Below are 18,090 nucleotides of genomic sequence, written 5' to 3'. Positions count from 1 at the left end.
AGGGGGGGGGGGGGGGGGGGGGAGTCACTCGCCGGCCCACGTTTATCGGTGGGAGGTTAGGTTAGGCTACTAGAGAGATCGAGCCGGTTGGGCGTCATCGTGTGACGGAAATTGCGACGACACTCCTACCTCATCTTTCTAATTTTTTTTTGTATTGGATTTCGAATTTTTTTTAGGAAAAGAAGAATATATCTAATTACGCGATAAAAGGAACTAATGAACTAAGTTGAGTGATTGTGCTATAATTAATGACAATATTGCTTAAAATTAAATATAATATTAAGTAAAAAAGTTCGAGTTTAAAAAATGTTTAAATTAATCCTTACAACGCAACAAATGATCGTTTCGATCGTCAAGAGGTTATCTTCAGTACGCGGCGCGGTTGAATAAATAATAAAAATTTTAATAAATATACGCAATATCTGGTAGTATATAAGTTGTTTAAAATTTGTCTCATTGTACAATGATGGTTTTTGATATTTAATGTTTTTTTATTTAACGTCATAATTGAAAAGACCATTGTGATATAATGCTCCACCAACCTTCTTTGCGTAATGTGTATGATGATAGATCGAAATAGAATCGCGTTAATCAATATTCCATAAAAAATAGGCCAATACAAATTCAAACTATTAGTCCTTTTATGACAGTTATTCCCCCATCGTACCTATTAATAGGTATAGGCATGTAAGAAAGATATTACGATTCATGTGTGTACATATACTTCTATCTGCGTGTTTCTAATAATATAATAAAATGCGAACGATAAATCATATTGGGCATTATTGTAGGTCGAAGGGAAATGAGCTAGGGAATAAACGTATATTAGCAACAAGTTGGAAGGGAGAAGAAAGTTGAAGATAGGAAGATATTTTAGAAAGAAGATGGTGGGTACAGAAATGATCGATGGATATCTATTTTTTTTTATATTAACGCCCATGTAGTAACTCTGTCCTTTCTGTTTTTTTTTTATATATGTAAATCATTGCAACTTATAGTGTTTTTTACTATAGTGGGTTTGAAATGGTCTGGATTGAATTAATGACGTTGCATACTTTAATAATGGTAGAGCATGTGACATCATCAATCCAATCCAGGTCAGTTCAAATCCGCTATGGTCAAAAATTCTATTATTATATTTTGTATACCTCTTGTTACATAACGACAAACGATCTAAACTATCTTTACCGGTTTTCCGTAAGCGTATTCAACGTATTTGGAAGTATAAAAGCTATTTTTCGATCTAGTTGTATTTTACAATCGGAGTGAAATTCTCCGAGATGTTGTTTACAAAGGGAATTAAGAGAAATTGTATTCTCGGCAATCAATGTTTCTAAATAAATTTGTTAATTTTTTTTCGCTTTTCAATTTTAACTTAATTCTTGACAAGATATCTTTGTTAAGGATTTAAAATCTATATACGCGTAGTACATAAAAATATTTACACACAATTATATAGAAGCACCCGAGATCCAGCTTTAGACCACTACGGCATGTTCTCATATCGGTTTGTTAAGGATATTTCAATTGTTCAATATTAGCTAAAGATTAGCTAACGGAGACAAAAATTGTTTTTCATAAATACGTTCTAAAACAAACAAAAAATAAAATAACTTTCAAGAATAAGTAGATCATCTTTTGTATATATGTACAATATTTATTAGAGGTTTACTAATGTGCGTGTGTGCGTGCGTATAGTATGTGCATGCATGCATGCAATTACATTTAATTTGTAATGCTATGTTCTTACCAAATTTGCAAATAACTATGATAAAACGCGATTTTACACAAGAATAAAGCCTGGCAAAAGAAATTAATAAGAGAATTGTGCTCAAATTTTACATATATTATACATATAATATATAATAATCGAACAATCTGTAAACTTTATATATTTTTAGAAATGCTTTGAGATTCGACACGTATTACATACCTATATGTATATTCTTAAAAGTCTTAGGCCCGATATTTCTGCACCATTATTACGTCTGTGAAGCTAGCCCCTCATTGTCAAAATTTTGAAAAAATAAGCAGAGTTCTGGTTGCCCCCCGAAGAGTTCTAGAGTTCTCTATCAAATTTAGGAAGAGTTCTATTGATTAAAGCATCGAAAACACCATTTGAAATTACGGGGGGGACCAACTTCACGATTCTGCAACTTTGAAGAGCTATAACTTCTAAACCGTTCATTTTAGCACGTTGGTCTATAGAGGACAATCCATAGAACTCTTTGGGGGATTATCAGAACTCTCAAGAAGACACTGAATTTCCAAAATTTTTTTGCAAAAAAATTTTTTATGAAAAAAAAATTTTTTTTTTTTTTTAAGAAATTCGGCAATCTGATACGAGTTCTAGTAGCCCCCCGAAGAGTTCTAACGATTATCCTTAACAACCAATGCTCTAAAATCAATATTTAGAAAGATATATTACTTTGAAGTTACAGATTATTAATTTTTCCAAGTCCACAGACGAAAAATATTTTTCTCGGAAATCCTGTGTTTTCTTCAGAGTTCTGGTAGCCCCCCAAAGAGTTCTAACGATTATCCTTAATAATCATTGCGCTAAAACCGCAAACAAAGGAGTTATAGCTCCGAGAAGTTGTAAAAATATCGAAACTTTAAGGTCCCAGAACTTTTCAGATATTGATTTTACAGCAACAGTTATTAAGGATTATCGTTAGAACTCTTCGGGGGGCTATCAGAACTCTCGAGAAAATAATGAATTTCCAAAATTTTTTTCCGAAAAATTTAGTAAAAAGAATTATTTTTTTTTTCATGGAAATTTGGTAATCTGATAGGAGTTCTAGTAGCCGCCCGAAGAGTTCTAACGATTATCCTTAACAATCGATAATTTCAAATGGTGTTTTCGCTTTAATCAGTAGAACTCTTTGAGGGGCAACCAGAACTCTGCTTAGTTTTTCAAAATTTTGACAATGAGGGGCCAGCTTCACAGACGTACCATTATCACTTAATTTTAAGCGAGTTTAAAACTCTATATTATTATACTATCTGTCTCGTATTAAAGCCGAAAGAGAGACAGAGACAGTTTAAGTCTTGCTTAAATCGAAATCACGTTGGTGCAATCGGGCCTTACTGACTTAAAGTCGTTTTCATGTAAATTCTTTTCCTTCCTCCCTATCATCACAAATACATAGATTATCCCGAGACGACTTTTGTTTATTGTTTTCCGTATAAGGAGATTTAGAATCGTTAGAGCAACGACATTTATACTATACAATGATCGAAAAAATGTGAGACCGGAAATATCCTGAGGAAAATGCGTTCAATCGGATACGCCGATAACGCAGCTTCTAAACGGGGGACGTTGTTGTCGTTACGAAAGAGACGAAGACGGAGGAGGAAGAGCGGGGGACTGTTCTCATATCAGAGGTTCACGCGAGCATGCAGAACCTTTTGAACGAACATAGCATCCTTGAAACGTTTAATTCCAATCGTTCCAGTGACATTTTCCGCGGATGTATTTTTACTGCGCGCATTGCGTAATTGCATCTGGATCTTACGCGAGAGAAGGATGCAACCGTTCGCGGAAAGAGAGGAACGAGGGGAGGACTCATACACGCTAGCGTGGGTGGAAAAGGGTTAAAGTTGAAATTAGACGCCTTTGACTGCTGAACTTTGCTGATAACCGCGGTTCGCACCGATATCGACACGATATAGGTGACACACATTCATGGAACCTGGTGCCACCTCTGCATAATGCTTCGTTGATGTTGACAACGTCAACGTTAGCCCTTAAGGGCCGACGATAAATGACAATTCAGGGGCTCTTTTACGTCATCGCTATCGATCGGTCTCTTACGTCCTTCGCGCGACACGATTTCAGTTGAGAAGCGAGTGCGTTAAATAGAGTTTAAGTTAATAGGACGCCCTTCGCTTTTCTTCAGCAATTTTTCTTTATTGCTCTACTTTTAGAGTTCAACCTTGCTTTCGGTAATAATCATGATAATAATCTGGAAAACGATGTCAAGAATAAACCGACGTCATTTTCTCGACATCGTTTTCCATTTTATTCTGTCACGATTACCGAAAGTAAGACTTGACTTTCAACAGAAATATGGAATTAATATAATAATAAGGCTCTGTGTAAAAATATAAAACAATATAAATAAAAAATAAGGGCAAAGTAATGTAATAACCACTTTAATTTAAAGAATAATATTATAGTATAAAATGACAAAAAACATACGTTTCGACTCCGATCGGATAATTCTCAATGTTACAAATTATAAAATACAATCGTTATAATATATAGTACGTTGATAATAATACAAAATTCGTTATCTGTTACTGTATCTATTCTTCGTTATATGCATGTTGCGTCAATTAAGTAAAAGTAGAAAAGAGAGATAGTATCCACCGTTGTACACATAAGTTTCGTTAAAATTTAAAATTCTAGTAGACAAAAGAAATTCAATGCTTAGTAAATAAGAGCTAATAATATATATATCGATAAAAATATACACCTTATTAGTTAACAGTAGAAATAAGTGTTGAGCGTATAAGTTATTAAAAAGAGAGAGATGGTATCCATCTTTGTACACATAAGTTTCGTTAAAATTTAAAATCACAGCCAATTTGGAGGATTAGCGGACATCTGATATAAATGATGTCAGATAACGTAATATGAAGAAGGAAAACGTAATGCTCTCTGGTAGCAGAGAATATAGGAGGGGAAAATTAGGACCGGGAGGGAATGTATCATGTTGGAATAGATTTCGGGCAGTCACTCCGTGTCGTGTTGTCTATTTATTCCATGTTTTTGTTTTTTTATATATGAACCATCTCAGATATTAATCTTTTTTTGCAAGAAGGTTCTATATCTAATATCTCAAATATGGAAGCTTTTATTTCTTCATTTGGGATGACTATGATAGTTAGGAATTAAGATAGATTTTCTGCACTATGAATATAAAATGTGTCTTTTGTTTTCTGTCTACATTTAATTGCGTCATTGTGTAGCAAAGCAGCTGAGACTCGAGGGAGGATAATTCAGTATACCTTTTTATTCATAGTTAGAGAGAGAACGCTTGTCATTGACAGTCCTGAGAAATGACGTAAGCTCTCCGTGGCGTCATTTATTTATATAAAACTAGCGCAGCCTATAAATGTCCCTCTTGGTACCTACCTACCCTATAACTTTTACTTAAACTATCTTTTTTTTTCTAAAATCGATGCTGCGAGAGAGAGAGAGAGAGAGAGAGAGAGAGAGAGAGAGAAATCTGCGGCGCTTTATATATACCTCGCCCCACATATGTGGGCTCGGTGGTAGTCTAGTCTTAGCTATAGTTTCTCAACCTTCAAAGGTCTCCTCGATGGCATATTGGGTTTACCTGGATTCCCCATAAATGCTCAGAACCTTTTCGTATCTATGTTATTTATGTGACCTCATGAAACTCAATAATCAGAATACGGTATCGTGAGAAAAAGGAAAAGAAAGGGCGAGAGATTGCATTCGCGGTTGCGGATTCGAAATGTTAAACTTAAATGGAAACATTCTCGAAATGGAACTATATCGATGTGTAAGAATTTTAAGTTGTCAACAAACGAATATTTAGAACTCAGTCATTTTTGGACAAAAAAATTTACATGCATCTGTAATCAACACTCGAGGAAAACACAAATCTCGTAATTTTTTCATTTGTTTTATTATAATTACAAATACCATCTCATGGGTATAAAATTTTTATCCCGGTTTAACTCGACAGATAAATCGAACACGATTGTGATATACGCGCGAGTTCCTCCCTCTGGAACGTTCGATCTTAATTTTTAATGACTTCGATATATCGCTGATAAATAGTGAAATTAATGTTTCGAGATTTCGAATTATCCTACGTGATTGCGAAGGTAGATTGGATTTGGCTATTTAATCGAGAATCCTCTCCTGAGGGAAAACTTTCACTTTTTATAGGGATCATTATTGCTCTGACGTTTCCAACAGATAAGAGATAAGTCGAATCTCACAAATTGGTTCAATAAATCAAGATCCACAGAGTATCGAATTATTTCTTATGCTCGACAGAAGGGACCAATAAATAAATCGTATTCGAATTTAGGACACGAAAATGAAGGAATTGAAAGAAAATGTTGCTTATATCTTGCAGAATAATCTAAACGATAAATTGTCCCGCGCGTTTCGACGACCGTTGTGCGCATCACGTGGGATCGCTTGAAAAGGCGCAATTAAGCTAAAAGTATAGTGTTGCCAGTGACACCGTAAACAGGCAAGGTCGCCGACGAGCAAGCGTGAACGCCGCGTGAAAGTGACCGTTGATAGCTAACTATCGCGAAAGTAGAGTGGGTGTTTATATGCGCAAGTGAAATTACATTCATTTACGTCGGCGTTGCTATTGTTGATAGTTAGGACAAATGTATCGACTATACTATATGTGCCGTCCCACGAGACGCGCCAGTTCCTGAATTAATTAACAGCAATTCCGCGTTTCTCAAGCGTGCACCTCTCAACTGAAGTCGGAATGAAATATCGATTTTGACTCTTTGACGCACAACACACAATTTCCAGGTTATACAAGATTGCAAAGCCGAAAGCAATGCGAATGAGCCACCGATTGTTACGTGCCAATAAAACATAATTTAGTATTGGAAAGCTTTGCTTTCCTTTGTTGGTTATAAACGTAATTAACATTTCAACAGTTTTATTTTTTTAAATATTGCTTGTCATTTGCAAAAGCTTGCGTTTGGGATTTTTAATAAGTATGTCGACTCATTACGTATTTTTATAATATTTATTTTCTTACATCACATATAGTAAAGTAGTCCGTATATGTTACAATAAGATATTTTTAGTTTCAACGTAATTGTATGTCTTATTGTTAGTGCCTTTATATAAATAAATGTCAAACATGACATATACATGTCGAAATGATAATTTTGCAGGTGTAAATTAGATAATTATTTATTACGTATTAATACTAATTATTATGTAATTTAATAATTACGTAATAATTATGTAAAAAAAAACGCGAAACAAACCAAATGTATCGTATATTATTAAGTAATATGTATAAAAGCAAAGTTGATAGCTTATGAATTTATTTTAAATCAAACTTGTGGATATGTATAAAGATGAGGAATGTACAAATACGTGTAACAGTGACTTCTTAGTTACTTAAACAAATCATAATTACATATTATGAAATAAACATATCTATGTCGAGAAAGAATTTAAAAATAGTTTATTGTAACATAGTATGTAAGAAAAAAAAAAATAAGTTTTTATATATATGCAAAGATGTCGCAAAAAATAAAAGATTGTTCAAACATAGTACATAGATTTTAAACTCTTATTTAATTTATGTATACTACAAGAAAAATATCCATCTTAGAAAATTATGTAGAGACCATTTAAAAATATTTTTCGAAAGAATCTTTTAATTTGTGGGGATCTACATTAGGACCGTGTCGTTCGACAACCTTGCCCTCTTTATTCACGATGAATTTGGTGAAGTTCCATTTAATGAAGTTACCCAGTAAGCCACCTTGCTCTTTCTTCAGATATGCCCAAAGAGGATGCGTGTTATTTCCGTTCACGTCAATTTTCTCAAATAAATCGAATTTTACCTGGAAAGTAGCGGATATATGAATGTTTTATTCATCAGAAAAGCAGGTGATGGTTTTTTTCAATACATTCAAAGAAAAAACCTGTCTTATAATGTTAACTGTGTAAATAACAACTGTATAAGTTTTATATGTAGAATTTATGTATATTGAAGTGTTGGGAATCATTCAGCTTCATGATAACTATAAAATACAAAGTTGATTCAATTCTGTACATATGTAATTTTACATATAAAACCTGTATTACATAGTTACGTCTTATATTGTCTTTTTCTCTGATGCTAGGTTGTTCCATCTTTCGATAAATCTCTGTTTATACACACACACACACTCTCTCTCTCTCTCTCTCTCTCTCTCTCTCTCTCTCTCTCTCTCTCTCTCGTTCTTTTTCTCTTTCATCCATTAGATAAATTATCACGTAATTTATTCGAAGGTGAAACAACCAGTACTGAGTATATGAACTTTATCAACGTTGCTCTTTACGTAATATAGCAAATTTTGTAATGTCAAGTTTTTTCAGTCAAATAGAGTAAAACACTATTTTTTCACTCAAATCGCAAAAGGTTATGAATAAAAGGAAAAATTACTTTCTGGCGATCGGCAAAGCTGCAAATCTCCTCGCTATTCCCTGGCTCTTGACCATTGAATTGATTACAAGGAAACGCTAGAATTCGTAATCCTGTCGAATAATGAAAATAATACTTTAATATACTGTTACTTCTGTAGTAGAAAATAGCTTTAAATTTCTCCGTAATGTGAGGATTTACCTTTCGATTCAGCATACTCGTCGTATAGTTCGTTCAGTTCTTTGTAATTCGTCGCTGTGAGGCCGCATTTCGAGGCGACGTTTACGATTAAGCACACGTGGTCTTTATATCTATATAAAGAGATGATATTACATCTTTTTCACAATATGACTTTACGCGACACAGTCAGATTATGCTTACTTAGACAAAGGGATTTCCTCTCCTCTGATGGAGTTCGCCGTGAAGTCGTAAATCGACGTGGCCGATTTATAATCCTTGTTTCCGCTCATCGCTGTTACAACTGCAATCGGGAACATTGAAAGTTTTCAACGTGGCAGACAGATATCGACATTGCGCTTCGCGAATGACAAATAATTTATTTTGAAGATGTTAATTACTGTATATTTTTAGTGTTTTCACATTCTGATATTAATTTATTTTCTATATCTACATTAATCGGAAGTTGCCTTCATTGAAACAAGGATAGCAAATACTTCATGTTTAGTTTTTCTCTAGGTAAAAACTAGAGCGAATAATTATTATACATTGAAACATAATTTTTACAGAAGAAAACGTTCGATATTTTAAGGGACATCACATTGAAATGTGACTTGTATTCGTGTTAATAAATTAAAAAATATGTTGATAAAGTAATAATGATCATGCTTTTAGATGCTTAATTTATGAGCTGTCGAAAACGACTAAAACTTGCTATCGATGGTCACAATTTTTTTTCACGTTAAAGCATCACGAAGGTACAAATCAGTGCAATAAAGCGATATCTGATGAAATAAAATAGAATTTTAGAATATTCTTAATTTCAGGATTACGTGTACTATATGTAATCAAGATGAAATGTATCGAGATCGCGCACTCCAAGCTATTCTATTACGAATTAGCGTAATTGAGGCGATTATCGAATTCAATGAAATATTATATATCATTGAAAATCTTTCGTAATTTTCCATTTCTCTCAAATTCAATTCTAATAATTTTTACAAAAAGATCGTTTCGATAGTAATTATATTTATTACATAATCGTCAAATTAATGTTTGTCGTTAGTTGTTTGTAGGGAAGGGAAGAGCAGTTATCAAAATACGTGCCTGCGAAATTTCGGCTTAAATATACGAATCCGGCGGGTACGATGAATTTGATAATGCGCATTTCTGGTGTGTCTGAGCCCCCGCTCTTAAAATTGCCGATACAGTAAAGGGTAAGGGGAATGAATAGAGTATTACAATTCAATTCAATCCCCCTTTAACAAAAAGAATTCGAGAACTTTATTTCGCAACTTACAGTTTTCTCACAATTGTTCAGTTCTCTCCTAGGGAAAAATATAGGAAGAATTATAATTGATGGTGTTTACATGAATTTATATATTTAATTATTTAATTAATAAAGATACGAAGATATCATTAATGTATAGATAATAACATTTAATATGCAAATGAGGAATACATATACAGACGTTTCGACACCGATCCGATCATTTTCAATGCAAAAATAACAAAACTTGGGAAATATGTGAATATATTAGATAAAATTAATTTGATGTAAATCGCTGTAAGTGTTCTTGAATTTCATTGTTGTTAATTATTTGAAATCATAAAATGGAAATTCTTTGTCAGAAATAATTCAATTTTTATAATTTAAGTGTTGAGAATTAATACAGTTAGAAAAACTTGTGTAAATAATTGAAGAGACGTTGCTTTTATTAAATCAGATAACATAATTATGTTATTTTGGACTTTGATATTTTATATTCAGAACGGTTGTTATTCAACGTACGTAAACATATACAAGAATTAATTATACAAACTATAAGATTTTTTTAATTGGTAAACATGTAATTAGAGAAGATAAGAATTAAGAAAAGATAAATAAAATAAAGGATTCGTATCTCTGTGTGTATATAGTATATACTAATAATAGATACATTCAACGTAATGAATTGTATGTAATTGTAACAAAAGTGGTTGGTTCTAATAAAAACGATTTTATCAAACAATTAGGCTAAATAATTCGTATAACGTAATGAGCGGGTTTGGAAAAAAATTGCGTTGTATAATCGTCGTAGTATACATATAAATCGTAAAAAGCACAATTATGTTCGGACGTATAAATTACCATTAAAATAAGATGACTGTGCAATTCCTCTGTGTAAAATAAGATAATAGGAATAAATTGGCGATAAAACATTGAACATTTGTCATCTACTGAATTTATAATGAAGATTTCTATAACTATCTATATATATTCTATTTTGATTCAAATAAAGAATTTTTGTCTCTTTTATTGATATGTATGTATAATATTTAGTAAAAAAAACTCAGGGATATATGGCTGGATTTTTTAAATTAAAAAAAATATTTAAAAATTATATTTAAACTTTTAGGGTGAGAGAAATTCAAATTGCGATTAATCTAATCGAGTTAATTAATAAAAAAATACTAACATATTGTTGTTAATAAGGGTAGAATTGCTAGTTTTTTACTTAATTTAGCATAAAACGAGAAAATAAATTAAAAATTACGAAATACAATATATTAATTAAAGATTTGCTATAAACACTGATGAGCTATACTCATTACAATTAAATTAACAAAATAAAACGTGGTCAGAGTCACCTTTACACTTTGTCAGTTAAAAATTAATCAATTATGTACTTAGAACCTGTATACTTTGATTATTTGAATGAATTTATTCTTTCAACATCATCCATCCCTAACTGTGATTCGAATATGTAATTGTAAGTATCGACGTGCAGAATTTTAAGTTCTTTCTACAGAATTCTAGTGTTCCTATAATAAAAGTTAGGACAAATCGCTGCTATTAACAGCCACATTTACGTTGATTTTGTTACGTGTAAGTTGACTACTACTGTAGAGAATATATAGACCAGTTAGAAAATAAAACACGCGTGTGTGAAGTATCTGGCCTTCTGTTTATTCATATATTAGCTGATTATATAAAATACAATAATTTCTGCAACTTAAAACTCGCAGTTAGTTATTATTATGGTAGATTTCGATAATCAATCAAAAGTTGTGACCACATTGTTCGAACTTTTATTATAGGAACACTAAAGAATTGCGCGATCGGTGGCCATCTATCGTGTGCCGGTTCAACCTCGCGAAGATGATCGAGCGGCGAGCACTCCTAGCGAAGAATCTACGCCTAACTTTACGCCTGATGTCTCGACGATATTTCTTCGAGATTTTCAGATGATTATCGAAATACCGCACCGATGAAATTTCGCACACCGTGCGAAGACGGATCGAGTTATCCCTTACCGCTGAGAAACGTAAAAACGAATTGAACGAATACTAAGGATGTCACACGAACTGATCACTAGGAGTCGCTATTTCGTACTGATAGTTATGTCGAGTCAGGGACACGAGCGGTTTTTAACGCGCATGTGCGTCACTACCTGGATATCAGTGGTGGATCGAGGCATTTCAAAACCTTGGGACTTATGACCAAATTCCGATACTCATTTCTATTATTGCAGCATTGTATTATATAATCTATGAGCCTCTTGAAATTATTAAATTCTTCGCATCTAAGATTGATCTTTATCAAGTTTCGATTAATTTGATCAACTCTAATTAATTTGATGATTAATTAAATTGCGCAATTACTCATAGAAAATTCTCTACTTACATAATTTCCAATCTTTTGTGTATCAAACAATTAAAAATTCAACGAATCGATCGAAGCTTATCGTAAATAGTTTTAAAAATCTTAATCTAATCTTTTTCTGATATTAAATGATAAAAAAATCGTAATTCTCTATGTTCGATTAAATATATTATTAATTCTCAATCGTTTTGACTGTAGATACATTACATGTTTTTTACCAAAATTATAAAAAAAATTATGAAAAATTGTGAAAAAACTTAGATTTTTCTATATTGTATTTGTGAATGTAGTTTGACAAAGATTTGAAACCTAAATAAAAAATTATTTCAATAAAAAGTAGTTTCTAAAAAATAATTAAAATAAAATAGAACAATTTTCATTTTAAACTATAAAATTGTATTATTAAGTATAAATATTAAATTGCGTTTAATAATGAGTATAATATTGATTTTTATACAAAAAATATATACAAATTTTCATCTACTAAGTACAAGAAGTATCAATTACAGCTTAAGTTAGATATTAAACTAATACATATACGTATATAATGTATTTTAAGTAATTTTTTCTCAAAAATATGATTACGCGCTGATTACTTTCAATTTTCAGTACAATCAATTTAAAATATTAATCATGCCTCTATAAATAATCAGATCGGTAATTTGATGCTACTAGCATTTTAAATTGTAAAAAATTTATTGTGAAAAATATAATACATAAACGTTTCACAACTCGTGGTATTAATTACTCTAATTTTGTTAAATTTTATTTCTTATTTTGTTTTTAACGAGTATGACAAACTTTTAGCAGCAACTTAGTATATACGTAAAAACCAATTTGGACTAGAATGTAATACACATTGCTAAGATTTTTAACATTTAAACATTATTCATGTAGATGATTTAACTCGTATCTATAATATAAAAAGAAAGGGAAGAAATAATTTTTCATTAATTTCTTTTCAGTACATTAGTACCGTGGAAGGTGTTCAGACACGAATTGAATCAGGTTCATCCGATAAGCACAGGATTGCAAGCAATGGCCCTGAAATCCACGATAGATTTGACGTGCAATGATTATATCTCCAACTTTGAATTCGACGTATTCACAAGGTAAGTATTAAGAAATTATAAATAATTAATTAATTTTACCAAGCTTCTCCGTTATCAAGCTTCACGATAATTCTGCTGGATCATGCTTGTACATCTCGGATGTATACTAATAAAATAAATACTATATACATGTTATACGACTTTCAAGGCTGTTTCAACCGTGGTCGACTCTTCTGCGCAACTGGAAAATTCTGGCTGTGACACATCCTGGCTACGTGGCTTTCCTTACGTACGACGAGGTGAAAGCCCGTTTGCAAAAATATTGCATTACCAAGCCTGGGAGCTATGTATTTCGGTTAAGTTGTACGAGGCTGGGACAATGGGCAATTGGTTACGTTACGTCTGATGGTGATATTCTACAAACTATACCACACAACAAGAGTCTATGCCAAGCGTTATTGGACGGCTACCGGGAAGGCTTGTGAGTATACCGTTGAGTACCGACCTAGTTTATGCGTTTATCTGTTCAGATGCACATCCATAAAGATTTCACAAATACATATTCGAAGATCGATTTGCAGCTACTTATACCCAGACGGTCGAAATATAAATCCGGACTTGACGTGGGCGGTGCAACCAACGCCAGAGGAACATATCAAAGTGACGGCAGAACAATATGAATTATATTGCGAAATGGGTAGCACATTTCAGTTGTGCAAAATCTGCGCCGAGCATGATAAGGATGTAAGGATAGAACCTTGCGGTCATCTTCTCTGTACTCCATGTCTTACAGCTTGGCAGGTAGCAGTATATAATTCTCTTAAGTCTTATTGCTTTCTCAGCGATCAATAAATGTTTTCGTATAGTTTAGAGTTCGATTCAACTTTAGACCTAGATATACATATAATTGCGATAAAATATCTTACATTATTTCATTACGATAGCAGAGAGATACATATATAAATATTATTAAATATTATTAAACGTTAACGTTGTACCTGATCGATTACTTGCAGGATTCCGAAGGACAAGGTTGTCCGTTTTGTCGAGCTGAGATTAAAGGCACCGAGCAGATCGTCGTAGATCCGTTCGACCCGCGAAGAACTCACAGACCCGGGGCGCATTCGGCGTCTGCTAGTAATGCATCGACCCCCACGCGGGATCTCGACCCCGATACCGAGGTATCCGAATAGGAATAGCATCCACCTTCATTATTAAATGTGTTTCTATGTATAACAACATCCCTCTCTCATCGCAGAGAGTATGCCTCATTCTCGAGAATGCCTCATACATTTCACATGAAACCTCACAGTTTATCTTCTATGGTCGTGTACCCCGTGTCATGTCATTTCGTATGACCGTCATCACGATTGTATGCCGTACCTCGTGGCAGGTACGCGATACGTATAATTTTAGGCATGTAACATATTAGTGAACAATATAAAGTATATGAATTATTGTATATTAATGAAACTGCTTGCATCGCTCTTCTTCCGGGACCAAGAGAGCATCAAGTTGCAAAGATATGGCTATATGTTTCTACAAAGTTCGTTGTCTTTTCCCTTTTTTTTATGTGTTTGCAAAATTACGGACGAGTTTGATGGAGTGATCGCTCAATCATTAGGCGAACGATTAATCTTATCTATCGCGCAAGTAATACGTTTTGAGATCGTCTATTTCGTATAATTATAAATTTCATCAATTACACGGGGCTCTCAGGTAAGACTCGCTTTTCTTGCATTTTACCAAAACTATGAACCGACGCCTTATAGTATGGCCCACTTTTGCTATTATTTATAATTATGCATACGCAATCATAGCTTCCGAACGATTCTGTTTAACATACGCTGAGCCAATAGAGATTCAGGTTCGATAAGGAGTTCTCCTTGATTTGATCTCCAGGATTTAGATATATGCTTACTATAATGCGTTAATCTACCGGCGGAGAGAAATGTATTAGGCAGTATCGTTTCACATCCAATTACAAAGTGGATTACACATTTACTTATTTCGAAAAATTCTTCAATTCACAAATTTTATAATGCATGTGCATATGCGTATTTTAAAAGCGCTTTTTTTTTTTTTTTTTAAGTATATGCATACAGACGATTTTTATGCCTGTGACAAATCTTTGTGTATATTATTTTTATGCATAAGATTATACAGTAACATAACAGTTCATAAATAATTACATGTGGCTTATACATAAATCAACATATACGAAACACAAACAAAATTCTACAAAATAGAATGGATTCCACGAGTAAAACTTTGAATATAATCACACTACTAAAGTTGCATTTGTAATTTTCACCTGCTCGATAGATTGCAAAAACGGATAAGCACGATATTTAAAAGCATTTTTTTCTTTCGGCAATTGGGAATGATTAAGCGATGAAATCGATATTACTTGTGCATACTACTAAACAATTTTGATTATATAAAATTATATAAAAATTTTTATTATTATATTTAAAGTATACTGTTAATTAATGGTACTTCGTTAGTTCGATTATTAACGACATAGTCGTTAATGATCGATAAATTACAATTTATTTTAAATTGCATATTAAATTGTTTATTTCATCTCATTATTATTCAACAATTACAAGATCTATTTTTAAACGTTTACTATCACACTTCTACGTCTTCAAATATTGTGACAAACGAATGATTATTTTACAGAGAACAAAACAGCTCTATGATTTACTTATTTGGAAGAAAAGATACACACACATGATGTTAAATCTTTAAATATATATATGTATACACCAGAGATGAGAGAGAGAGAGAGAGAGAGAGAGAGAGAGAGAGAGCTTTAAGCGTTCACAATAAGGAACACAAGAAAAAGCAATATACAATGATCGAGGAAAGTAGTATGCACTAAACAGCGGACTCGAAAAACCATTCACTATCGTTATACATCTTGTTAAAATGTATTGTGTACCTGCTGGCGGTAGGCTTGAATGTAATATTATATTAACGTCATTATTATGAAAACGGTTTGTGTTTCTAGCGTTATTATATATTATTTCCTTACGTTAAAATATATATATTAATTTATTATTTATATATATCGAAACTGTATGAAAGAGAAAAAAATAGACAAGAAAAACAATTTTGATATACCAATCGTCTCGCGCTGAATCAAATATTGTGGTATTACACATACGTTTTTAATGCAAGATATCTGTAAAGTTTTGTAACGCATAATGCATGCAACTGAGTCTATCACGGTGTAAGCAAGGAATCGATTTGATTCTCTGATACAATCATCGGCGGATTGTCAATTTAGACCTCGTTAAGTTTTACCCGGTTATTTTAGATCGTATTATGATCACGTAGAGCCCATTCACGCTTTAGTTATTAGTAATTCGGTGAGAAGCGTTCGTTATTATTAATTGCGGAGTCTTCTTGTATGTGCGCCGCGTAAGATTGGACCAATTCTCGTAAACGTAACTTTAGCGTACGATCATCGAGTAGATTACTATTCATTGTAAAATATTAGGGATTTCACACAGAATAATTTTTTATAATAAAATGTACTGCCATTTACTTCGAGTTACTTCTGCACTTCGTGTATGTGCCATGCAAAGTCCCTTATGCTAGATTCTCTAGTTCCGTTATTATGGCGATTCCAAGTTGCCCCAACAACCGGAAGAATCCTTTGGACGAGAATACGATGACTTTATTATATATATATATATATATATATATATATATACATGTATATATATATATATATATCTCGTTCGCATGATCGTTTACTTTTATTTCATAATGTTATCCACATATTGGGGTCACATTGCTCTACTATCCGCTGCATGATCCAAACTAATCGGTAATATACATGTCTGATGGAGAGGAAGTCGTACAACAGTCGTGCAGTCACAGGTAAGTGACAATATGCATTATGTCGTCTGCTTCTACGCTTTGTAATTATGCTCATATTTTTTACTCGTGACGTTACTCCCATTTTATTTATGATGATTGTATCAAGTGAAAAAGAAGATTGATGGCACTTGACGATGTTTCTACATTCGTAATGAAAAAAACTTCCTTTCGCGTGATGATGAGTAACGCCACAGAGAAACTACTTGTTGTGGAAGTAATGAAATGATTCTTTTTGCGATTTAGATTGTTTCAATGATTACGCGTAAAGATCTTTTGTTTTGTATCTTCCTAGACCATCACAGCCAGTACTTATTCAACTTCTCTCTTTTGCAAGCAGATTATTTTTCCTTGTAAAAAGAATCAACGATTCAAATGCTAACATTTTGCAAAAGATAAAAATATAAATAATTGACAGACTGCTACAGCTTCAAGGCAGACGATTCATCGCTTTATTTGCTTCGACGAACTCTTCAGAAAGATTTAACTACAGGAGGTCATCTTGCGGAGAATAATTGCGTACATTCTCTCTGTTGGAAGTAAAATAGGTGGTATAATTATCATTTCTTCGGAATCTTCATATGATCATAATCATCATGCTTGTTCTTTCATAATTTGTCATATAATGTGTCTTCTTGTTTAGAGTGAAATAATTCAATCTAACGTTGCTGGAAAAGACAAAGTTTCGTATGCAGGATGATTTAAAATTGATAATAGAGATAATAGAAATAAAATTTATAATAGAAATAGTAATACGATTGTTATAAAAGAGATTTAAAAAACACTTGTACATGAAAATACATAATTTAGAAATATTAAGCAATCTCATGTAAACTATGTTATCTGGATTTGAGACCTTTGCAAAATCCTTTCTATTTTATTCTTCATACGAAAATCAGAACTTTTTACCGATAATTCTATTTTGTGGTGTATAAGATAAAGCATGAACTTTTTGATTGATATTTTTGTACTGATGGTGGAATGATCTAAATTCTGTTGTTTTAGATAATTTGATTCAAAGATACCTGTAAAATATAATTGTAGTATTTTATCAAAATTATTATTTTTATATAACAACTTTAAATCATTCCATTTATAATAGAGATAATTAAGAATGTCAAGTTAGTTAATTCAATAACTTTATATATATATATATATATAT

At 32.5% G+C, this 18,090-nt stretch overlaps 2 protein-coding genes across 3 annotated transcripts in view; one reads left to right on the top strand and one right to left on the bottom strand.

The window, feature by feature from the left end:
• Positions 1-18,090, top strand: part of Cbl (E3 ubiquitin-protein ligase CBL) — a 33,719-nt gene that overhangs the window by 9,868 nt on the left and 5,761 nt on the right. The window contains exons 2-5 of the mRNA XM_018541898.1: positions 12,951-13,097; positions 13,246-13,518; positions 13,619-13,838; positions 14,054-14,218. Of these exons, the coding sequence (XP_018397400.1) occupies positions 12,951-13,097; positions 13,246-13,518; positions 13,619-13,838; positions 14,054-14,218 (805 nt within the window). The remainder of the gene's footprint in view (positions 1-12,950; positions 13,098-13,245; positions 13,519-13,618; positions 13,839-14,053; positions 14,219-18,090) is intronic.
• On the bottom strand, positions 7,278-11,725 carry Gtpx1 (glutathione peroxidase-like 1). Of its 2 annotated transcripts, XM_018541899.1 has the most exons (6): positions 11,637-11,725; positions 9,447-9,667; positions 8,544-8,643; positions 8,364-8,473; positions 8,184-8,275; positions 7,278-7,599 (listed from the first exon to the last, which is right to left on the bottom strand). In XM_018541899.1, exons 2-6 carry the CDS (start codon positions 9,505-9,507, stop codon positions 7,384-7,386), a joined length of 579 nt encoding a protein of 192 aa, XP_018397401.1. In that variant the 5' UTR covers positions 9,508-9,667; positions 11,637-11,725; the 3' UTR covers positions 7,278-7,383. The 2 variants fall into 2 exon arrangements, with proteins under 2 accessions (XP_018397401.1, XP_018397402.1); XM_018541900.1 differs by lacking the exon at positions 9,447-9,667.

The sequence above is a fragment of the Cyphomyrmex costatus genome, unplaced genomic scaffold, assembly GCF_001594065.2.
Source record: "Cyphomyrmex costatus isolate MS0001 unplaced genomic scaffold, Ccosl1.0 scaffold30, whole genome shotgun sequence".
Taxonomy (NCBI): Eukaryota; Metazoa; Arthropoda; class Insecta; order Hymenoptera; family Formicidae; genus Cyphomyrmex; species Cyphomyrmex costatus.
This window is presented reverse-complemented; position numbering and strand designations above follow the sequence as displayed.

Coding starts and splice junctions, on each gene's coding strand:
- Gtpx1 (XM_018541899.1), bottom strand. CDS start 9,507: ATGCGCATTATCAAATTCATCGTACCCGCCGGATTCGTATATTTAAGC. Junction 8,276..8,363: donor CGAGTATGCTGAATCGAAAG/GTAAATCCTCAC, acceptor ATTATTCGACAG/GATTACGAATTCTAGCGTTT. Junction 7,600..8,183: donor GCTTTGCCGATCGCCAGAAA/GTAATTTTTCCT, acceptor GCTACTTTCCAG/GTAAAATTCGATTTATTTGA.